The sequence below is a fragment of the Pteropus alecto genome, unplaced genomic scaffold (genome assembly GCF_000325575.1).
Source record: "Pteropus alecto unplaced genomic scaffold, ASM32557v1 scaffold121, whole genome shotgun sequence".
Taxonomy (NCBI): Eukaryota; Metazoa; Chordata; class Mammalia; order Chiroptera; family Pteropodidae; genus Pteropus; species Pteropus alecto.
The window spans coordinates 2,573,056-2,598,448 of NW_006434369.1; the positions used below are offsets into that span (position 1 = coordinate 2,573,056).

General features: G+C 37.5%; 1 protein-coding gene across 2 annotated transcripts in view; it reads right to left on the minus strand.

The window, feature by feature from the left end:
• Nucleotides 1–25,393, minus strand: part of E2F3 (E2F transcription factor 3) — a 46,806-nt gene that overhangs the window by 15,031 nt on the left and 6,382 nt on the right. Inside the window, exon 1 of one of the 2 annotated variants that reach the window (XM_025044906.1) lies at nucleotides 9,272–9,343. The exons of the other annotated variant lie outside the window; for it this stretch is intronic. Coding sequence (XP_024900674.1) covers nucleotides 9,272–9,328 — 57 coding nt within the window. The 5' untranslated portion in view covers nucleotides 9,329–9,343. Of the gene's footprint in view, nucleotides 1–9,271; nucleotides 9,344–25,393 lie in introns of those variants that run through there. 2 annotated transcript variants of the gene reach the window in all.

Consider the following 25,393-nt stretch of genomic DNA (forward strand, 5'->3'; position numbering starts at 1 on the left):
AGTCAGGATGGGCTATGGTGCAATGGGGGAGGGATGGTAAGCCTGTGAGAGAGAAGCAAAGTGTGTTGGTTACTGCTTTTAGTCTTCAGGAAATTGCTGATAGAGACAAGCGTCATTTAGGCTTGTATACCTAAAAAGAAGAGAAGAAAAGAGCTTTGCCATCAAGGCCTTTTTTTTCTCTGTAGAAAGTAATCCAAGAAGATAGAAGGAAGGCAAATGGGAAAAGGGTTTGGGACCTGGAACACTTGGGCCCCTAAGGCTGTACTGTCCTTAAACTCTCACAATAAAGAACCACCCAGTGGCCAGCAGCCTGGGGATATATTAATTTTGCCTCCCCATCTGAGGCTATTATTTAAAATTGCTTTGAGGCAAAGGCCTATGGAAGCAATAAAATGTAGGCTGGGAAAATTCTCAGAAATGTGTTGCCAAGAAACAGAGATGGCAACTTTAAGGATTAGGACGAGTCAGGATGCATGACTTTGGTCACCAAGAACCAAACCCTAGAGTTCACCAAATCTAAATACTAGATAGAAAATCAACTAAATTTTAAAGGCACTTCTTCTATCACCAGATAATTCCTACATCAAGAAGGCAAAGGCCTATGATGTCTCAGCCTCTAACAAAACCAACTACTAAGCTTATAAATTCTACTCCAAAAAGAAACAAGCAGTGGGAAGGTAGAAATCAGGGTGGCCATATTGATTCCACAAGCAAGTCCTGTCTCCACCAAGTCTCCAAGTGCCAGCATTCCTATTGAGGAGGACATGACATGCTACAGGAGGTGACCACTGTGTGTCATTTTCCTTTTCCAAAGAGATGTTTCTGTTGGGCTGCCCTGTTATTTTTCCTCCCCTGTTTAGTGAGTGGGGACTGCAATGGACTTAAGAGGACCACACAGTACTTGCAGGTCCTAGATCTGAGGATTGGTGTAATAATTGAGCTCTCTTTTGGGGAAGGTCTATGGATTTTGAAATATGGAGTAGCATTACTTAAATGCTTACCTTAGCAAATTCAAGCACACATCTTGGTAAAACAAAGAAAAAACTAGATGAAAGGATTTAAACAGTGCAAGTAGTCTCTGCCCACACCACCATGCCCTGGGCTGAACATCAGGGCAGATGAAAGTCTCCTAACTTGGTTGTCTCAATTTTTGTTTGCTCTTAGTGTGAACATCTTGCTGAACTGAGAGTTATTCTGTTTATAAACAGATCTTCATACTAGTAAAGCAACTAATCTATCTGGTGTTCAACAGAAGACGGAGCCATTTGGTCTTAAGCAGGCATCAAGGACTGGACATGAGGGATGCTCTATAGATCACCCACATGGCATCTTTCTAGAACCTCAGCCCCAATTAAGGTCATGTTTCTCTGTAATGAAACAGTTGTATTGTTAAGCATTTCTAAAAATGCATATATGAAAATAATAGGATTAATGGTCAGGAAGCCAAGCAGTGAGCTGTGGGGAACATCCACAGTTGCATTTGTTGCCCTGATTTTTTCTACTGGGGAAGGAACTTTCCCACAGTTATTAGTTCAGGTGGTTTCTATGCCTCCAAGCCTGAAAACAAAAGGCCTGTCATTGCTCAGCATTTTAAATTGACCCTTCCCATCAAGGTTATAGAGGTGAGTTCTGTAATGTGGGTCCACCAATCAGTGCATTCCAATCCCTTGACTAAGGTGACTGGCTTAGGGATAAGCTCATGACCAAAGCAGGGTGAACTGGTCAATCCTGGGACTCTTCTTGGAAAGTACTGGGTTCTTTTAACTGGAAGTTATTAGGCAGTAGAGTGTGAGCCTGGAGCTACCTGGGAACTGAGCCAACATAGAAGTAGAGTTGAGTTAGACAGAAACTGAGTCCCAATATCTTCAAGGGAGATGCTAGATACAACCATGCCAAAAGGCAGTCCTGCCTTAGACTTTCATTTGTGTGAGCCAACAAACTCCTTTTTCTGTTAGATTACTACCACTGGCAACCAAGAGTCTGGACTGATTGAGATGCCTCTCCTTTGCTGTCTTAGCAACTTCTGGGCTGCCAGGGCATGATTTTACCACACATAAGCTCTAGGTTTCCTCACTGAACCAAAAGCTCAGGTCTTTAGCAACTTAGTTTCCCCAGAGCCCTGCATATGGCATGCACTCAGTCAAATTTACTTATGTTAACTGAACCAAGGAAAAAATTCCCAAAGTCTCTTGGCAGGTAAATCACAAAGCTCCAACATTATCCACCCTTAAGGGGGATAATAAAAAAAATATATATATATGTATATGTATGTACATATAGGTATATGTATTTATATATCCTGGAGATTAATCTCTACATATTTGAAAAGATTTCCAAGAAATATAAAGGGGAAAAATTAAAGTTGTAGAAAGATATGAAGATGATCTCATAGAAGTAAAAAATTATAAAACTATACACCTCACTATAAAATCTCCAAGTATCCACTGAGGAAAGGTCTGGAAAGATCCACATAAACTGTTAGTACAGGTAACCTCTGAGAAATAAAATATGGGGCATTAATGTCATGTTTATAGTTCTGTAGTATGTGATTGTATTTTTAAAAGTGATGTGTCTATATACACGTTAAATTTATACCTTTCAACCTAGCAATTCCACTTCTTGGAGTATATTCTGAAAACATTTATGTTATTCCTAGAGTTTGTCTATTGAAAACAGCACAGCCAGTTTTCTGAATAATTTTTTCCCACATATGTCAAACATAAATGCCCAGTCTAAGAAAAATTCAGTAAAAGTTACTGTACATTTATATAATGGAATGTTATATAATTAAAAATGATGTACGTCTATATATGTTTTTTAAAAAGCATGTGTGAATGGTAAAATTGTATTTGTGTAGGGAAGTTATATTCATAGAAATAAAGTATCTAAAGATACATACCAAATGGTTTTGAGTATTAATCTTTGGGTTATATTTCTAAATCATTTTAAAGGGAGCGTGGGTTACTTGCATAACAAGAAAAACAAAAATCATTACCATTTGAGGTTAAACGCCAACAACTCTGGTAGTTTATTTTTCAGACTATTGAAAATCTTATGTACCATTCAATGTGCATGGCTATGGGTTCAACACAGAAATGGGCTATGCTACAGAGAGGGTATCCCATCTTCATGGGGGGAAGGCAAGTGATGTTCTTAGCTACCATTCAACTGAGCCCCAGGAAAAAGTTAAATTAAGAAAAAATCATAGCCTGCTGTAGGCTAACAAACTGAACACTAAAATCAACTCCCTTCACTCTGTTAATAGGAGATCTGGGTAAGGGAAAAGAACTAGATCTATGATAGATTTTGACTCAAAGTCAAACATGAGACAGGACATTTTGAACAGAGGAAGAAGGAAAATAGAAGAAAATGGAAAGTAAATAAAAAGAATGAGGACCAACTTTACATTAGTGAAATAACCCCAAGGAGGGAATCTCTGGTGGAGCCCAGATTACAGCTGACTGACTCTCACCTGGATTCTTGGCTATCAGGTCAGCGAGTCAGGACATGTGGGTTTTAAGAAAAGAAAACCCAGCTTCCAGCTGTGACACTATATATTACTTCAATGTGGCTAACTATTTTTTAATCTATCCAATTATTTATTAAGTGTCTGCTGTATACTAGGCCCTGCCAGGGAGATGATTGTAAAGGTGACATGGTGGTCCCCACTACATGACCAATATTGCAATAAACCCTCAGGTGGGTACAGGAAGACAGGAAGGAGGGCTGGAATTAGTGGGTGGAGACCTGGAGAGTGCTTGGGCCAAGTCCTGGAAGGCCAATGGGCTCATCCTGCAGAGAAGGGAATAGAGTCAGGAGACTGCAGCAGCTGTCCAAGCACAAGCAGAATCACTGAGAGTTGAAAGGGTCTTGGTTTGGAGGTGTTGGCAGGGATAGGGAGGGGCTTTGGTGCAGAGGATAAAGAAGGTGCCAGATTATTGTCTCTTATTTGCCATGCTAATAACCACACTTCCAGCATCAACCTTTCTCTGTCATGAGGTTACCTAAGATAAAGAGCTTTAAAGTCTACTCTGGCTTTTTAGATGAGAGGTTAATTTATAATCTAACGTAAGCAGTGTCACTATGAGCTATTAGGTGAGAAGCCTAATCAGAAACCAAATTATCTCAGAGAACTGGTGAACTGAACAGGAATGCTGAAGACCCTGACAGAGGCATGTGGTGACAGAAATAGCAAGCATGCATTTCATCTTGGTGATTTCCCTTAAAATCCCACATCCCAGCCACCACCAACTGGTGAGCGGAATCTCTGTTCTCTCTCAGATGTGTTCCTCTGCATGCCTGTTTCACTATCCCAGCTAAATTCCCCCCTTATTTCTCATTGGATTACTAGAATGCCCCCCAGACTTGGCCATTTTTCTTCTTTTGATTTTTAAACTACAGATGGAGGGTATTTTAACTAAAAATTTATTTTTGGAAATCTAACCACATGCATATGAATGTTTCTAAAAGAAAAGGAATCTCAAACTGATTCACAACTTTTGGAATAGAAACCATTTACTTATGAACTGGTGACTGCCTTTCAATACACATTTACTTTATTTAAAAAAGTAATTTAACACAATTTAAATATAAGTAAGTGCACATGATTTTTTAAAAATCCACTACCTCATAATGGCTACCAAACAAGAACCAATTTTACTATTTCCCCTAGTGGTCGCCTCTGTAGTTCTAACTAACAAGTTATTTCTTGGTTAGCCATTTTGTTATTTACGTAGACTTCCTTCAATAATTCCACACCCACATCTCTTTCATCCTTTCTCCCAACAGTTATATCATTTTTGTTTAAATTAAAAACCTGTGCTGTGCATTTTGACTGTACAAATATCACTCACTGCTGAGTCAAATACTATACTGAGATTGCATTTCTTTTCTTGTAAAGATAGTTTTCTTTGGAGTTTCCAATTCTTTCCTGCTTGTTGGCATTATTTGTCCTCGCAATTTCCTCAATTTTTCCCAACTCTCCATTCCATCAGATATTCTAACATGTCCCCACTTTTTCTCTTGCCTAACTCTTGAACCTTCTTTTTGGCACCAGGGACCAGGGCTCCTATAAGAATCTAATGCCTGATGATCTGAGGTGGAGCTGAGGCGGTGACGCTAGTGCTGGAGAGTGGCTGCAAATACAGAAGCCTCACTTGCTCGCCCACCACTCGCCTCCTGCTATATGGCCCGATTCCTAACAGGCCATGGTCCTTTACTGGTCTGCGGCCCAGAGGTTGGGGACCCCTGGACTAGACTCTGGGCTGACGGTTCTCCAAGACTGTTGCATGACTGTCATTCTTGTTTTCCCTGACTATATGCAGTGTTCAAGTCTGAAGTAAACACTTGTCAGTTTCTTTGACGGCCCAGCCTTTGAACCTACTCTCATAGTTAAGAAGTTCTCTACTTTGTCAGTCCTGGTGGGAAGCACAGCCACCTTTCTATCACAGAAGTTGAAGACCCTCAGTACCCTTTCCCAGCTTCCCTGAACCCTGGGCCAGGGCCATTACCTAGGCTGGCACAGGATCTGGAATCTAGAGTCACTCCTGAAGGGAAGACCAGTGGCGACAGCTGTGCAAGCCTGGGAGAAGTGTTATTGGACTCACTATAGTTTGATGTTTTGACTGTAGTCTGGCTATTGATCCTTCCCTCTTCCTGTCTGTTCTCCAAGCCTGGTTCTCAAAGCTTCCTGACAATTCAGTGAGTTATTCAATATCCTTGCATTAAATTCCTTTTTTGCTTAAGTCAGCCAGAGTTGGTTTTTGTTCCTTGCAATGGAATCAATTTCCTGATCCCACTGTTAATTGTTTTCCTGGAACACATCTGAACAGCAGTATGGAAGAGAATATACATCCTTATATATTTGAAATGTATATTTCACTCGCACACTTGATAGTTTGGCTAGGTAAAGAATTTAAGGTTGAACATCAGTTGCCCTCAGAACTCTGAAGGCACTGCTCCACTTATAACCAGTGTTGATGATGAGAAACCTGTGGTCCTTGATTCTCATTCCTTTGAAGCTATCCAATTTTTAACCACTCTGAAAGCTTCCAGGCCCGTCTTACATTATTGTAAAACTTTATAACATGTATTCATTCAGGTGTGCATCTTTTTTTCTCTCACTGTGTGAGAAACTCATAAGCTCCTAGAAACTACATGCTTGGCTTTCAGCTATGAGTAATACTTATGTTGTAAATCATTTCTCCTCATTGTCTCTGTTTAATCTTCCACGAATTCTTCTTGCATTGATTCTCTAAAGCTCTTATTTCCTATTTCTTTTCTTTGTTCCTCTTTTTTTCCCCTTCTACTTATCCTTACATCGAATTTAGTTTCCACTACACTAAACTTAAAAAAAAATTGGGGCAACTAGATTTTTAATTTCCAAGAACATTTGTTTTGCTCTCTCATCAATCTAATGTTAAAGTATCTTGTTCTTGTTTTATGAATAGGATAGCTTCTCTGATGCCACTAATTATTTCTTTTAAAGTTTTGGTTCCTGTTTAATCTGTTTTCACCATAGTCATCTTTTTCTCTCATTTAAAAAATCATCCTGTTTTCACTTTATAATGTAGTCTTTTCTCATATGTCTGGTCAAGCTTTGTGTCTGTTCATATTTAAGAACAAGGCACTACACTGACAGCTGGGAGCTGCAGGATTCAAGTTAAAGTGATACACTTAAATGCCAGAAAGGAACCAATTCATTTATTTTGAGACAATTTCTCAAAATTTATGTCTCAAAATTTATTAATCTAGGAAAAAGACTCCTAGATTCTGGACATTTATTCTGCATAAAGACCTTCACATGAATTGCCCTTTTACTCTTAGTTTTCTCACACTTATGCTTTTGTGACTCGCCAGAGCACATGACACTCTCTTTGGCCATAGCTTCTGCTGTTCTACTTTATTGACTGTCACTCCTCCATCCATTCTCCATATTACAGAAATTTGTTGAATTATCGTCCACTAAAGGTCTCACTCTCATTTTCAGTGATTTAAAAAAACTGTTTACTATTATTTTCATAGGAGTTCAAGGGAAAGGAGATAAACATGTATGACAATCTGCCTTTCTGAACCTGAACTGTCCCTCTATGTATTTAATTCTCATTTATCAGCAAGTGGTACTGACTACTCACTATGTGTAAGGAACTGTGCTGGGCATTTTATATTAGTAAATGAACTTGTGTAATAGAGGCAATGGTTTCTTTTGTAAACAGAAGCTGAAGCCCTAATACCTTTCCTACCCAATAATTGAATGTTGATCTTAAATAGCAAAACCTCTGAAAATTCTATATGTATGTATGTATGTATATATGTGTGTATATACCAAATTCAGAGTAAATGGATAAGAAGCTTAAGAGATAGGCCTGGGTAATACATTAAACAGACCTAATGTTACTCAGATGAAATAAGAGGAAATGAGTAATAAGAGAATTTTTTTTAATAAGAGAAATGCTATGATGACTATATCTGTAAGTTCACAGTGGTCTCTAAATCAGAGTGGGTAAAAGTTTTTATCCCCATACAATGTTTAAGTCTTATTATCCCCTTTGAACTCTAAATTTTATCTGTTTTTACAGAAAAAATAAACAGCTGGGAAAATTGCAATTAAACTGTTAAAAGAGGGTTTTAAATTTATTTATATTAACAAATTCATAATGTTTTTCTTTAATTTAAATTACTACTAACCTTAAATGTGTAGTTACTGCCCATAAAATGGAAATTAAGAATTCTCTTCAGTCATCTGAATTTTTAATTTGGAGGTCTGCAAAAGTATCTAAAATATATTCAGTGACGGGCAGTTATGAAGCTTATGCTCTAATTCTGCTGCTCAGATGTCTCTCCCAATAGTGTACTTGAATCTCTGACCAGAGTACTATCTAGTTAATCTCTACTTCCTTTTCCAATTCCTAGTTTTTGGTCTTAAGATTTTACCTCATTTCAACACCAATAACCACAAGTTGATATTCTTCTGTAAAAGACCAGGTAGTAAATATTTTAGACCTTGTGGGACTTAGTCTGTTGTAGCTACTCAACTCTGCTATTGTAGCAAGAAAGCAGCCAGAATATATAAATAAATGGGCTTTGCTGTATTCCAATAAAACTTAATTTGCAAAATCGACAGTGGACTAAATTTTGTCAGTAGGCCAGTTTGTGGATTTGTGAGGGAAACCATTATCCTCCTGCAATTTACTACTGTTTTTATTAAAGGATATCTATATTCTACATATCAAATACTAAAATTTTATAAAGTGAGGAAGTCAATCATCTTTTCTGGGTATTTTTTGAATTATATCTCTGTCATGCTTTGTGTTACATATAAGGACTAGAAACAAGTACTAAAAATAAAAGCAAATTTAAGCTATCCATTTGAATAGTTGGACCTCATCACATCCATAGAAAACAATGATAACTAAACACACGGAGATACTCTGTTTTATATCCTCAACGATTCATAGCTAAAAAGATAGTTTATACATGCAATGAAGAGCTATAAAGAAAGTCTTAATATGGGCTCGACAGATCAATTTTAGAGAGTAGTAATTCAACTACTTCATTACTGGTACCAAAACAATCTTGTCAGTAAACTTTCATTCATTGAGTTATTGTTGACATTGTAGTGAGTTCATGGAAGCTTACTTTAGAATGTATTTGCTAAAATGGCTTACAGCACAGAGCTGAGACCTTAAGTTTCAGAAAAAGAGAATGTGTTTAATTAGCACTCTGGTTCCAAGGGACAGGGCACTTGCTCCTGGTGGACGTAGTTTCACAAACTATTTCCTGGTACAGAAGCATGGTAAAAGGACTCCAAGAAGTAAGGATACTTTTGGAAGACTTATGAATCTAAGAACCAGTTGAATAATTTCCTCTTAAAGTAGTAAAATGTTACCTTAAGAAATACAAAGAACTGAAAGCTGACATCTGCCAGGAATATCCAATATATGACTTGAAAGCCGAAAGTGCTGCTTTCCTGCTCAGTCAACTTTTATTTACTGGCAAACTCCATTCCTTATGTGGGGGCTGGGAGTTTCCAGGCTGCAGTATATTAAGGAAGAACCTGTGTGGAGGCCCATAAACTCAATGAGTTGAGAAGATGGAGGTAAGAGTCTGGGAAGATCAAAGCAGCTAAAATTTGGACAGACTACTAGAAAAAAGAAAATTGTTCAGAGATAGAATCTTGGAAATCTGCAAAAGGTTCCTTTTGAGGATTCAGCAGAGTACTAATCAGTGCAAGCATGTGAGGAAACTATCCAAGGCCAGGAAAAATAAATACCTGAAAGGAACAGAAGACAGTGCCTAGAGCTTCCGTAGGGCCTGAAATTGCAGGCATATTGTTCTGACAATTGTTCCGACAATTGCTCCTAGCAGCCAGACTGAAAACAAAAACAAAAAAACAAACAAACAAAACCCTCTCCAATTTATGAGGCACAGGCTAGGGTTGCTTCATTGGTGATGCAAAATTAGCTCTAGAGTAAATACGGCTCTGGTCCCACCTAACAAGGCAAGACCTGAAAGACCAAACTGTTTCTAAAAAATTTAATTGTATCTCAGAACACCACTCAAGAATAATTACAGAAATACAAAAAATGTCTAGCACCCGACACCCATCATCCAACCAAAGACTACTAGGCTGACAAGGAAGCACGAAAATATGACCTGTATTCAGGAGAAAAATCAATCAGTCAAAGCTGTCCTAGAACCAACATAAATGTTAGAATTAGTAGACAAGGACATGGAAAAAACCTAATGTAACTGTATTCCATATGTTCAAAAAGTTACATAGAGATGTAGATAATATAAACCTACAGATTCAAGAAGCTCAATGAATCTCAAACACAAGAAAGATAAAGAAAACTATATACCAAGGCATGCCACAATCCAATTGCTCAAAATCAGTGACAAAGAGAGAAAAATCTTAAAAGCAGCCAGGGGTCAGGGAGAATATTACAAAAAGAGAAATAAAAATGACAGCTGATTTCTTATTATGTAACAATGTAGCCAGAAGATGGTAGAGCAACATCTTTAAAAGTATTGAAACTATCAAGCTATAATTCCAAACCCAGCAAGAATATCTTTAAAATATATTATAAAATCTAAAGATAAAATAGGGACTTTTTCAGAGATACAAAAGCTAAAGGAATTCTTCACCAGCAGACCTGCACTAGAAGATATCTTAAAAGGAGTTCTTCAAGCGGAAGGAAATGATGCCAGATGGAAACGTGGATCTACACAAGCAAACAAGCATCAGGAATAGTGACTACATGGGTAAATATGTGAGGTTCCCTCCCTTATAGTAAATTGTATTGTGGAATTTATAACAAATATATAAGTAAAATACATGACAGTAATAACAATGTCTGGGAGGGGAGAAGTGAACATATGTCTTTATAAAGTAAGTGGTGTAATTTTGAGCAGACGTAAAGAATGAATAGGGAGGGGTAAGTGCAAAGAGCTAAGAAAACCAAGACAATTTTGAAGAAAATGAAAAGATAAAAGAACTTGTCCTACCAGCTATCCAGGCTTTTACTGTAAAACTATAGTAATTAGTGAAATGTGTACTGGCATAGGAATAGGCAAACAGACCAAGAGAATAGAATAGAAAACCCAGAAACAATTCCACACATACATGGATATGCCATATATTACAAATGAGGCACTGTGAGTCACTGGAAAAGATGGACTGTCTAATAAATGGTGCCGGGACAATTTATCTGAGAAGAAAAAAAATATGATTGTATCCCAACCTCAAATCATACACAAAACTCAACTCTAGATCTAAAAGAAGGGAGCAAAACTTTAAAGCTAAAGCTATGAAAAGAAACAAAGAAAAAAATATTTGACTTTATGGGAGAGAAGTTTTTCTTAAACAAAACAGAAATGCACAAATCATTCATGTGAAAAACTGTATTACAATTAATTCTAGTCCTCAGAAGACCACAATAAACTAATGAAGTCGAGCCCCAGATTAGGAGAAAATATGTGCAATGCACGTAACCTCCTAGGAATTACTATCCAGAATAGATAGAGAATCAGTAAAAACCAACAAGAAAAGGGCGTAAACCCAAGAGAAAAATAGCCAAGAGACAGGAATCAGGCAATTCCCAGAAGAGGGTACTAAATGGTCAAAATATTAAAATATGTGTTCAGGGAAATGTAAATTAAAATGAAATAACTTTTTCACACTCATCAGATTGGTAAAAATTGCAAATTCTGAAAAGGCCAAGTTCTGGAAACGTGCAAGACTTTTACAGCCTGCTAAAGGGTGATGGTGGTGGTGATGGAACCTCTTTGGAGAAACATTTCATCAATATTTAGTGAAAATCATCAACTCCTCAGTATATACCATAATTCTTGAACATATGCACAAGGAGGTGTTATAAAGTAGCATTAGTACTGGGCCATAGTTATCAAAGTAGATAAACCTCACAAATTAATACTGAGTAAAAAATAAAATACCACAGAAGGTATACAGTATCCTTATATTAAATTTTAAAACACTGAAAACATTATTAAATAGCATTAGAATAATACATATGTAGCAAAAGTATACATGTATAATACATACATAGAAAAGTATGAAAAATACAGGGAAATGTAGAGGAAAAAAAGGACCATGCAATTGAGGAAAGAAACAAAACAACCTTCAGCTGTATTGTTAATGTCATTACATGTGCTATTCTTTCTACCCCTTGTATCTGACATATTTTACAGTAAATTTTAAAATATTAAAAAATGAGTGGGAGTCAGCTAGGGAGGGAGAAAAGTGGGTATGTGACCAACCATTTTGGAAGGTAATGTGGCAGTATCACCATCGTTTTACACATGTACATCCTTTTGACCCTACAACTGCATTTCTGTGAATTAATTTATCCTAGAGAAAAACTTTTAAAAACTTTTAAAAATACGCAGAAAGGATGTTTGTTATAACATTTAATAGGGGGAGGTTAAAAACAAAACCTAAATGTCCATTGTCCATCTTTGGCTTTATTAGTAAAGATAAAGCAAGTTTAGCACAGTATTTGCAGATCCACCACAGTTGAAAATGGATAGAAAAGGCCTGGAAGGAAGTCCATCAATGAGGGGGAAGAGAAAGGGTGGAGGAGGTCAGTATGCTCTGCACACTTCTAATGGAAGGTATATGAATACAGTATCTTTGTAATTCACTTCAAAAATTAGTGAAAATAGAACATAAACAGAGAAAACACATGTCAAAAAGAAAGCCTAGCGACCAGAGGGATTATGACAAATTTGAAGAACCAGCAGTTAAAGGTTGAGAAGAGTGGGGGCCAGGTGGGCCCTGAGAAGTTCTGAGATGGCTGGGCTTCGAGGACATAGGGCTCAGGGAAGCTTCCATAAAGAATGACAAAGAAAGGGGGTAATGAGAGCTTTCAGATTTTAGGATTATTGACCATTTCTATAATATCAGTCTCTAATTCCCTAGTTAGGTAACTTCCAAATTTTCAGAAAGGATTATTATAATTAAGGGAAAGGGCCCTCTAATAAATCTTTAATTTGTTTAGATAAAAGTTTCTCTGTATTTAAAAAATTCGATGTAAAAATAAGGATGTCAATTCTCTGATACCCTGCTATTCTGAAACACAATATTAAACATAATATATTGGTAAGAGAATTTCAGAATAGTCTCTTTATCTAGTGGTATAAGTGGTACTTGGTTTTTATAGCCGATATCATTGTTCCTGGGATTAATGAGTCTCTTCAGATGATCCTGAGAGTTCATTCCTCCCACTGGAGCTCTTCCTGGCCAGATCACTAAAGAGCCAACAAAAGTGGAAAATCCTACACAGACCAAAATTCATGTAATCCCCAACAAGGTAAATACAGGATTAAACTTTTGAGGTAAGAGAATCACCCTAAACACCCAGATCGGGTCTGATGATGGAAGTCTCCATTACTCTAATTGTTTTTTTTCCAATAACTTTCAAAGAAACATCCTGTTTCTGGGGAACAGATTATTTAAAATACATGACCCACACACAAAAAAATGAAGGTTTACTCCCTCTGTAATGACAGGTCTTTCTCTCTCTCTCTTTCTCTTTCTTTTTTTTTTTAACCAACAGGCCCACTTATTTTTGAGAAATCTCCTAGAGTTGAAGGATAGAATGGAATCCTTAGAAAGTGAATCAAGTAATATCAATAACGCATGTACTGGCTCTCAGAAACATTTTAAAAATTAACAACAAAGAATAGAAATTTATCTCCAAATAGGACCACTAGTGAACTATCTTAAGGTTAAGGAAATGGAGGGATGGTCTGGGAGGAGGTATGGAGAGGACCTAGGTTGGTGAGCAGGCAGCACTGCCAATGGGCCCTTTAGCTACAGAGAGATTAGATTCCACGAGTAGATGCTCCTTGACCTAGGATTTAAAGAACCTTAATCTGGTCAGCACGAAGTATGGATTCTCTCTTTCTAGATCTTCAGGGAAAAACAATACAGCCATCAAAACAGAAAAAGCACAACTCTTTGAAAGGAGTCAAATTCCTCCACTCACATTCTGCAATTTTATGACTCCCCAGGTTCTGGCACACAAATTGAACTTTAGCTCCTGTTGTACTTATGTGGGTCAACATTTTGATAGAGATCATGATTCAGAAGCCTCTACTTACTCACTAAAGGTTCAGAACAAGGTCTTAGCTTTTTTCTACTTCATGAGACACTGCCTTTGAAGTACAGAATCAAACAGAAAGGCCTACAGCAGTGATTGCTAATGAATACGTTTGAAATTGTATTCATTTTTCAAATGCACATAAAAAGATCTTGAAAACATACTAGGAATAAATGCTATGAAAAATGTGGGATGGAATAGTGGTGATACAATAGCTCTGGAAATACACAAATTCAATGAACATGCTGACAAAGGAAAATGTCCTTTAAACAAGTTTCGAAGAAAAAAATGACAGCGTTGTATAGGAAAGAGATGATGATAATGCTAACCTTTATTAATGTTAAAAATCAACAACAAACTATCAACTTTATCAAGGGCTTGACTCGATTCGGCAGCTCAATGATTACAGGAAAAGCAACTGTTCATTTGAACAGGACTTTCACTCATGTGGAGTGAATGAGTTTCTCTTCGAGGGCAATGATGAGTGGCAGGTACGCTAGGTGACTACACTGGTAGCTTGTCTCCTTTTTCACAAGTAGTTTTTTTTTATAACCCATTTATCTCTTCACTACCTTTAGCCTCTACACCTTACAACAATTCTAGGCACCAGATGTTACCTCAATGTATATTTGTTAATTGGGAGAGTAAAGAGCTCAAAAAGTACTCTAGTTGAACTTGACAATTTGGAGAACAATTTCTCCCTAGTCTATACTTATTCCCAGATGTAGGCAAGGTGGGTACATAAAGGAGAAATATTCTTCATCTTTGAAGCCCCACATATGTTAGATCCTCCCACTGGTTCTCAACCTAGAAATCTCACCTGTGGGCAAAGTGTGTTCACAAACCTGAAAAACATCCTTAATGAATACCCCCAAGTGAACTTCAAAGAACTTTACATGAAGTCTTACCTGAGAATTCACCTAGCTACTCCTATTACCAGTGTTAACTTTTTTGCAGTTAATCATCACAAATGCAAAATAAGTACCTGGTTATTGAAAAAATAACTCTTTATCCATGTGATAAATAAAACTTCTTGATCTCTACAACCAGTTAAAGTGTACAGATCTGAAAATGCTAGAGCTTTATAAAATAAAATTAACCATTCCAGAAAAACCTTTATTTTTATTAAACATATGACTAATGAACTTTGTGATTACTTTGGTACTTTTTTCAATTAATAGACTAACATTAATTTTTCACAAAATCTATTTCTATTTTTACTCACACATTGTATTGCTCACTAAAATACGTGTGTGGGGGGGCAGTCACTTCATAAAGAGCAAGAAGGAAAAGAGACAAGACCATGTGAATTACAATTTAGAAGAATGCTCTTCATGATATTCTGAATGGTAATTCTTTTTGTCACTTTGCAAGTATAACTTAAAAACTTTTTTTTTAAACTGTGAGATTGTGGAGAAATGGCAAGAAAACTTGGCCCAAGTTACAGAGCTTTCCTGGGCCTCAGTTTCCTCATTTCTACAAAGTGAATAGAGGACTAGAGAAATTTCTGGAATACTTTCCAGGGCCTGAATGCCTGTGAGTATCTCTGAAGCCTTACCAACTAATAAAGTTTACCACTTTTGTCACCTTGCGCTAACCATCTCTTGAGCAAGATTCCCTGCTTATATGTGTACTGGCCAGAACTCGGCAAACACTAAAGTCACCAGAAATTTTGACTAGATTACAGTTGAGAACATAAGGTAAGGAAAATACACTTCAAGAACAATTATGGAACTCCAAGCAAAAATTTAAGAATACCAAAAGTTTCCTTGTGACTTGGTTTGTAGCCAAACACATTGGCTGCTGGATCATTTCATAAGCTCTCTCCCTGGGTTCCTAAGGGTTTGGTTTCAGAGTTGCCTGGAGTTGTAAAAGGGATGAGAGAATTGCCTTCTGTCTCCAACCCTATTAGCACACTGTTTATGACCAAACAGCACCTTTGTCAAAGGATCTGATACACCCTGCCCCAGGACCAATGTGAAAGAATATTCACTTTATTATGAGCAAGGCCCTGCCTTCAGGTAAAGCAGGATGTTTAGAAAGTTTTGTATTTAATCCTCATCTCCCCTATCAGACAACTATGACTTGCTGAAGGGAAAACTGAACAGCAGGGTCAATAAAATCATGGACTTCTAGGAGGGATTGTCAACTGCCACTGTGGACAAAGCAATATCTGATGGACATAAATGTGAGAAAAAATGTAAAACAGACCATAGCTTTCCCAGCTCTCGGAGAGCAGAAGCTTCTGGAGGTCAAAGTATGCAAAGAGGGTTTGGTTCAATCTGCTAAATGCATCAAAGCAGAGCCAATGAGAAAGTCTAATAATGACTCCTCTGGCACTTTGTCATTTTCCCTGTAGCCAACAAAACCAGAAGACTGTGATAATGAAATAAAGAGGATAAAGAGAGAAACACATGCTACAACATGGGTTCTTTAAAAGATGAGAGAGTCATGCAAAAAGGAGGTGATTTAAGTTTCATGCAGGTTGCTTTTTAAACTACGTATTTCTTGTTCTGACTGTATTTGGCATTTTCAGGACCACATTCTTGCATGTAATATTTAGCACCTATTATATAGTCCTTTTAGTTTAAACCAAAATCACTTTAAAACTTGTTCTCAAACTTGGACACATACTAAAATTGATGGGAAAGGTTAAAAATTTAAATTCTGGTGCCTGAATCAGTACTCTTGAGATACTGATTTAGTTATAGGAGTGTGGTCTGGATGGCAGGATTTTAAAAAGCTACTTGGCTGATTCTCTAAGGTCCAGCAAAGTTTCAGAACCACTGCTCTAAGCTGAATCCTGGTTGGCAAATAGGCGCAGAAGATATGCCTTAACCTGCCAAACGAACGTAAGCACAATTATGGCGTGGCCAACAGTCATCAGAGGTAAATATGATTCTGTTCTGATATCAAATTATTTTTAAAGGCAGAGGGGCAAGGGACAAGAAGGAACAATGATGCTTTTGTAGGGGTAAGACAAGTTTTCAATGCTATAAAACTCCCCAGCATATTATAGAAACCAGTTTTGCTGGTTTTTTATTATATGACAAAGGGAAGCACTGACCCAATCAGAGAATTTTGGATGTAAGATGTACTAATCCAAAGCACTAGAGAGATATCTCTGTGACTCCTGGAAAAACCCAGAGAAGTTTTCTACTCTAAGAATTCTATTGTCAAAGAACAGACATTATCATTTCCTGCTAGTTTCTACATTTTTCCATGTCAAGAAGATAAAGACCAACCCTATCCACCTAGAAGGAAGCACTTGGAGGTTGCAATTTTCCATTAAGAGAGTAAATATAACTTGTAAGGCCACGAGTCTCAAACTTGAGCATGCTGGAGGGCCGTTAAATGCAGCTTGTTGGGCTCTACCCACACCAGGTCTCTGATTCTATAGGTCAAGGATGGGAATTTCTGACAAGTTCCCAGGTGATGCTGCTGCTGGTGTGGAGACCACATTTTGAGAACTCAAACTGTTCTAAGGGCTCGCAAATAGCATGCTCCTCAAGTAACTGAAAAGGTTTCTATTTTGCTTTAAGCTTTGTGATAAAGAGACAAATTATTTTGAGTGAAATAAATCAGTGTCTTAAGATAAATCTTTAGATTTATGTCACAAGGCAAAATTTTATCATTTCTCTAAAGAGGAACATATGGGTTCACTTAACTTCATTCATTTACCATGAGTAAATGTTACCCTTAGAGGAGAAAGTGGAAGAGTTGTCTTAAGTTAAAAAAGAAGGACCTAAACATTTTCCCCAAAAAAACCTTGACCCATGGTTTCTTGTTTCACAAGGGAATCATGGCTATTTTTCATTTACAACATATTTATTTTACAACAAGGCATTTAAGTGGGGGTAAACGTGGGCTTTCTAACAAGGTAGTTAGGTCAACTGAGTAACATTTGGAAAAAAATAACGTTGAATCTGTACAGAAGAGTAGGATAAATGCCACGGGGAGCAAATATTTAAATGTAAAAAAAAAACACAACAGAAATTCTGCAAAAAAAAGGGTGGAGAGCAATGTCTGTGTGTATCTGTAGAAGGGGGATAGGGAGGATGCTTTATGTGACTCAAAATCTGGAAGCCATAAAAGAAAGAATGGAAAAAGTCACTACGTAAAAATTAACTTCTTTATGAGGCAAACAAAAAACTTCAAAGACTAAAGAAAACACGAAACTGAGAAAAATATTTGGAGATTATATCATGGACTTACAGCTAATTAATCTCCCCATTAATAAAGAGCCCTATCAATCAATGAGACCAACAACCCAATAGGAAAGCAAGTACAGGAACACAGAGTTTGCCAAAAAAGAAATACTAATGGCCTTTAAACTATTGAGATGTCTGACTTCACACTTTTTAAAAGGGGTATGCAAATTTAAACCACATTGATATTATATTTCACATATCGGATTGGCAAAAATCCATAAGTGTGTGTTGAAGCTCTCATAAATTGTTCATAGGTGTGCAAAATGAAACAAGCCACAGTGAAGGCAGTCGACACTATCACAAGTACTCTGGTCAAAATTCGAATCCTTCCTGCAGATATGCCTGCACATGTATGAATGAAGTATATCAGTACATGCAGTTTTGTTTGCAATAGCAGAAGACTGCTCGAAAAAATAAAAGGCAGTTCTGTATGTTCTGATATTTTTGAATTTGCATAACAGTGGAAGAATTCATAAGAAACTAATGGAAATGGTGACCTGTAACAAGCACAGGAGGGCGGGGTGGATAGGAACTGGCCTGAGAGCAAGATTTTAAAGTATATTTTCTTATAAAACTTCCTTGGTAATAGTTAATGAAATCAAATTGCAGAACTATATAAAAAACGAGAAAACTTTGGTATATATGAATATTTTTTTCCTTTAGATGTTTCCAGCACATTTCAAACCCAAATTAAAAAAAAAAAAAAGTACTCATTAACATGAGACAAATGACAGGGCGAGTCCAAAGTTATTGACCTCCAGGAGGTCAGACGTTACAGGGCAAAGTCCGCTTTGCAGGCAAAGGCTTTTCAGAACATTTACTACAATAGGTCTCTGAAGATTAAAGAAGCCGGGCTTTTAGTTTTACTGGATCATTCAATTTCTACACTCTCTTCCAATTAAGCCAATGAATTTATATTTCTTTGCAGCCCATATTTTTAAGAGAAGCTCAGATGTTTGCCATAGGTGTTTTACTTTTGTGGCAATCTCTCTCACCTTTGTTTTAGTAAACAATAAACATAATCAACTTATTATAGACTTCAGGAATAGGAAATTCCCCAGATTGGACAAGAAATACAATCTACTTTTACCATACCTCTTAAACCTCTATTTTATCCACAGGAACCATCTTAAGGTACTGCACAAAGTACACCACATGGAGTATGTAAATACCTCATAGTGACCAAGGGTTTTAGTACCTCCATGTCTACCTGAAGAGATGCCAGTTCTTACACGTTCTCCAAAACATCGTATTTTAAAATCATACCCTGTATTCATACAGCTGTTGCAGAAAATTTATAAAACTTTAATATAAACTTCATATAAATGTTACATAATTAAAAAAAAAAGGCAGATGCATTTAACTTACTCTGGGTACATGTGAAGGCACCAGAGTTACATTTCTATGATTGTCACATATCAATGAAAGAAAACAAGTTGGCTGACCTCGCCCGTATTGACTCTCGATGCCAGGAATTTACAGGACAATATTTACCAGTAAGCACAAGAACATGCCAGTCTGCACAGTGCTCCTTGGAGAGCTGATTATCATTTCTCTGGAGATGTTTCTAAGCTATGCATGGAGAGCACTCATGACAACCAAAACAAAAAAGGCCCACTATACAAATTAGCTTTTCAGCATCCCTTGCTCAGTTTCTAAAAATATCACATGTAATCTATGTGGAAAAAGACAACAGGTTGGACAAGTGAAAAACTTTTCATATCAACCATCAGGAATGAAACTTGAGTAAAATCCTATCCATGTGTCACCAGAAAGGGAAGTAGAAAGACCCAGGGACAGAGTATCAAGAATTGTTAGTTTTCTAGTCCTCTATATGTCCCCAACACACTGTATGACCCTCGGCAAGTCACTGCCTCTCTCTGGGCCTCCATATGCTCATCTCCAAAATGTAGCGGTGATACTTGAGGTCTCACAAAAGTCTTTTCCAGCACTCATGAACAGAACAGAACTTGGAACTCTAGGTTGCTTTAATTCCAATAGCTTACTGTCACTGAAAACCCAATTTACGTGCAAGAATAAATGGAGATGGCTGTGGGTTCATCTGTTGGTGAGTGCTTACAATGAATGAATGTGTTGTAATCCAACTCATAGACAAAATGACTTCACAGCCTAATGCTTAAGATTTCTGACTCCTGATTATACAGTAGTCTCTGTACAAGATGACATAATATAAAATGCTCTATTTCATTTGGTCCCCTATCCTTAGAGGCTGGATCAATGCAACTCATTGACATTCAGGAAAAAAGAATTGTCGAAGGTGGCCACAGATCTGTCTGGTGCGTGGTGAACTGACTCTAAGACCTGCTCTAGTTCAGAGACCCAGGCAGAAGAAGCAGTGGCTTGGGGTTATGATTACCTTCCTGTGATGAGGAATGGGGATGGCTGATGGATATAAAGCAAAATGGCAGGACTTTTAGTTCTGCTTGTGTGCGTCTCTCTCTCTCTCTCACACACGCGCACACATGCACACACAACTAATAACGCAGTATTGCTTTTAGCTTATTTGTCCCTTGGGTAAGAAACCTCACGAGAGGCATGTCCTTCCCCCATGTCTGTCATAAGCTGCAGAACATCAGGTGTTGGCGGGTCCTAGTTCCCTTCAACATGACATTATACAGGAAAACGTGGAGGAGGTTCCTTGCTCCTCTATGCTCTGAGGACCTATTTATTTTCTCTGACAAGACACAAGCTAATAAGTTAATATAACTTATTATACTGCAGCCTGATATTACCCAAGAAAGACGGTTTAAAAGACTATCATCTTCTGGGTCCAAGGTGGCTGTATTTCTTTATAAAGATGCAATACAACAGTGACATTTTATGAAACTGCTTCTTTGTTATTAAAATTTATATTTTATCTTTCTAGGTTCCCTCTAAATGAATGAGTTGTCTATTACATCAAAAATAATACAGAAGGTGGATTACAACTCTCACTTTTCGTACCCTAGTCCAGAAACAGGTATTTTACATCAGGGGTCAGTAGTGCTTCCAGCCTTGAGTGCTGCCCACGGCGTTACACAGCGCCTACATGTGTTAAGTAGGCACTCCTAATGATTTCGAGTGTTAAGTCTCTAACCTTCTGGTGAAATAATTATACTTAATATGTACTGAGTCTTTGCTGAAAGTCAAATTGCTGTGCTAAACAATATTTCATCTTCCCTCAACTTCTAAATCACAGACGAGGAAACTTAATGTCAGCTAGAAAGTGGCAACGTGGAGACTTGAAAATAAGTCTTCTAAATAACCCAATTTGCCTTGAAGAGTGATAGGAAAACAAATTCCTCAGCTCTAAGAAGCTACTGATTGCAAGATGTAATTGCAACGATGTACTATCGTTTTATAAACAAGTGTAGAGAGAAATCAATGGTAAGATGCATATGGACATATGGGAAAAATGTGTCTTATAATATGGAGAAAATATACTCATTCTTATACAAAAGGAACAATTCCCCAAGACCTGCTCCTGACGGAGGAGGAACTTGAGGCCAGTAGTGGCAGGGCCAAGGCAGTTCAGCTCAAAAGATGGTAATGTGCACCTATCATGCGACAGGGGCTGTGCTTGGCCTGGGTACCAGTGTGACTCTGGCATCAGAGCAAAAGCCCAGAGGTGCTAATGCCAGAGGTCGACCTCCCGGTTCTCCCACACCCTTTCATGACTCAAGGGGACTTCCCAAGGCCTTTGGACTGACTTGCAACATTTCTCAAGACTTAATAATTAAGTCTTGAATCGAATGGTTAATAAAACATTTTCTCTGTTTTTTTTTTTTTTTTTTAATTTTTATTTTGATATACCATCCATTTTTAAGGTTCTTGCTTTTGGGTGAGGATGTAAACATGTTGTGCAGAACTGCAAGGACAGCATTCGCACTGCTTTCCTGTAGTTTCTCCGGAATTATAGCTATAGTAAGCAACTCACATACAGTGAAATAAAAAGAAACAGACTCACAATTTGATTTCAGGTGGAGGTGGAAACTAATATTTTTCGAGGGCCCACCAGAGATCATACCAGATACCAGGAGTTTTGTGAAGGAATAAATTAAGAAATAGATAACCTTTAATCTGTCCAGGTGTCGATTATGTTGCTCTGATGAAAAGTGGACATCAAGGATTTGAACGAAGTTTATTTAACAAAGACTGAATTTGTTATGAATGAAAAGTAGCTAATATTAAAAATCTCCTTGCCTAAAAGCAATGTATCAAATCATAAATATGTGGTATGTATTTACAGTGTACAAGACATCATGGGGACACTAATAGGAAACTTTTATCTCTGAAAAGCCTACAATCTAGTTGGAAAGAGCATTCGATCATTTAAAAAGCTAACCAACAATAAAATACTCGACAGGAAATTAAAGGAAAGTAAATAAAATAGAACAATTAAGTTTTCATTTGATAGAAGACATGCAATTTAGATAAACATAACTGTTAAATAATTTCCATAGGTAATAAAGCTATCAGAATTCGCACGGGCTGAGACAGTATCTAAAGCACTACAGTTTTCAAAGAATAGTATTTATAATCCAACGCTAAGAATTCTGGATTATGAAAGTGTATATTTTGTAAAGAGAGAAGGTATAAGGTAATTACGAGTTGGGATGCAGGATAAGTTATGCATATATCCAACACAATAACCCCATGAAGAGAAAAAGAATGAGGACTTGTAAAAGGCAAATTTATGGAGTCACAGAAATGAAAGCAGACATCTCTGCTCCCTCTTGTGCCTGCCCCCACCACCAGCAGTGGTGCTCCCTCCCTCCCCGATCCTGGCCCCTCCCCCACTGTACCCCAAGGGGAATTCGTGGGCAGGTCCAGCTTCACTGATGGACATGTTTCCTTATCCGCCAAAAGACAATGGTGCTCATGAACCACTACTTCATACAAATGTTTCAGAGGTTGAATGATAAAAAAAAATGGGTTTGAGATTTCTAAAAAAATGATTGTTCAAGAAACCTGACTGTTCACTAAAGGCTTTGTCTATATTAGTCAATGAAAAGAAGCATGTCTAGATATAAATACATGCACACACAAGCACATATAATTGAAGGTATGAGAACATTTCAAATAATTCTAAACCTTGCTTAATTTATTGTTAATATATGATAAAATGCATTAAAAAGTTGAATATTATAGAAACTCAAAAAATTCTAAACTTTGCTTTAAGAAATAAAAAGTACAGGAGTTACCAAGATAATTGGTAAAACAATATCTGACATGTGAAGAGCCCTTCCTTTGGGTAAGCAGCATGAGATAAATTTTTCATTTAGATGAACCTGCAGCTATTAGGAAGGGAAAAACTCAAAGGCAGATTGTTTCTGGAGGAGGAAGGCTGAGCACACTTCCCCATACTGGCTCCCTTTATAGTGAAGAACGCAAAGTGGCGTAGCATCGGCCACCCACGGCCACAGGAGGCCTTCCTGCACCTCGTAAACAGGCTGGCACAGCCAACTGGGTAACAACTAAACAAAAATGCTCCTTCTCCAACCAAAGCCAACTCACCAAGCAGCAAAAATGGTCACTCATGGAAGACCTAGGGATGAATGAGGCCTTGGTGAGCAAATCAGAGTTAAGCGACATTTAGAGGGGTCAAAGCAAGGGTTTCTGTGTTGTGCAGAGTGGGTGGGGATGTAAGATGGAGCAGCCACCATGGAAGCCAGAGTGGCGGTTCCTCAAAAGGTTAAACATGCTCTATGACCCAGCAATACATTTTCGGATATATACCCAAGGCATTGAAAGCAGGAACTCAAACAATGCCTCTACGACAATGCTCATAGCAGCATTATTCACAATAGCCCAAAGGTGAAAACAATCCGAGTCCATCAACAACAGATGAATGGATTACGTGTTCAACAACCTGGAGTATATTATATAAAGGAATATTATTAAGCCATATAAAGGAATGAAATTCTGACGCATGCTATAACATGGATGAACCTCGAAGAATTTATGCTAAGTGAAATAAGACAGATACAAAAAGACAAATATTCTATGATTACCCTTATGAGGCACCTAAAGTCGTCAAATTCATAGAGAAGTAAGTAGAGTAGAATAGTGGTTAGTGGTTACCGGGGACAGTAGGGAGAGGGACATGGAGAGTTACTGTTTAATGGGGACAGTTTCTCACATGGATGCACAGGGATGGAAAATTTCAGCAATGGGTAGTGGTGATGGTTGTACAACACTATCAATGTACTTAATGTCACTGAATTATATACCTAAAATGATAAATTTTATGTTATGCATATTTTACCACAATAAAACAAACTAATGAACAAAACAAGAATTCCCAAAGGATGCCCTCAGCCCTGCAGGTCCTTCCCTTGTCAGTTCACGCTGGATTGCAAGGTCTTCCCATCTCTACTTCTGATCACCTTCCCTCTCCTTGACCATCTGTCCATTTCCCCACTTAAGATGTACACTGAAATTACTCCTGGCAGAAGTAGACTCAAATAAATCGGGAAACCAGAGTGAAAGCAGGATGTTTATGATCCTCAGTTCTGATGCTCTGTTAACTCCAGCATGAGACCACCCATTCCAAAGGAAAATAAGTTATTCTTAATGCGTTTTCACAGAAACGGTAACTACCAACACCTAATATTGTTATGGACAGAAAATTTCAGTTTCTCCAGTGGGTTCCAGAGAGCAGACCAAAACCTAAATAAGAAAAATGGACTCTTTCTTCTGGTATCATTGACTTCCTACCAAGAAGCCTGAGAGAGAAAAAGTGTCAAGCCTCCATGTGCAGATAGCTGGATCATTAGCTCTCCCTGACACAAGGGCCGGATGTTCTCCTCTCTTCTTTGGACTGATGGAGACATTTCTCCAATTATAACATCCTTGATAGGAAGCAAGTTGGGGCTCAGGGTAAAAATTCACAGCAACCATTTGTTTCCATTGAGTAACTCTGGAAAAATGTTCAATGTAAGGATAGTGTTGATACTATTAATCTAAATTATTATATTTTTTTCTAGAAAACCAAGTAATTATTACAATTTCTTTGGTAGTAATGTACCTGTGACAGAATATGGATTGGTTCAAGTATTCATGGAATGAAGAGTACAATAAAAACAACTCCTTCAAACAAAAGATGAGCTCAAAATATATGATGAAGCTCATAGTTCAATAGCATAAATAAATTCTTGATATACAGTAATGGAGGTACGAAAAAGTGCAATGAAGGGGCCAGATAGCACATAACATCTTGATAAGGAGATTTCACTGCAGGAGATGAAGAATTACTGGGTAGAGCACCCTGGCTGAGCTGATATGCCACTTTCTCCACTGGAGTTTGTAAACAAAACACAAACATACCTAGATAAAAGTATCAGTATTGGTCAAATATTTAGGTATTTTCTTTATATACATAAGTAGGATGAGGTTTGTGAAGTCAGTGAAATGTGAATTCACCTTTTCTTTTTTTTAAAGATAAAACGGGAAGACAAAAAGATGGTTGCAAAGGGACATGTTATGGCAGTTAAGAGTATATGGAAAGAACTGCAGTATTAAAATCAGATGAACAGAGAAATGGGTAAATAAATGAAG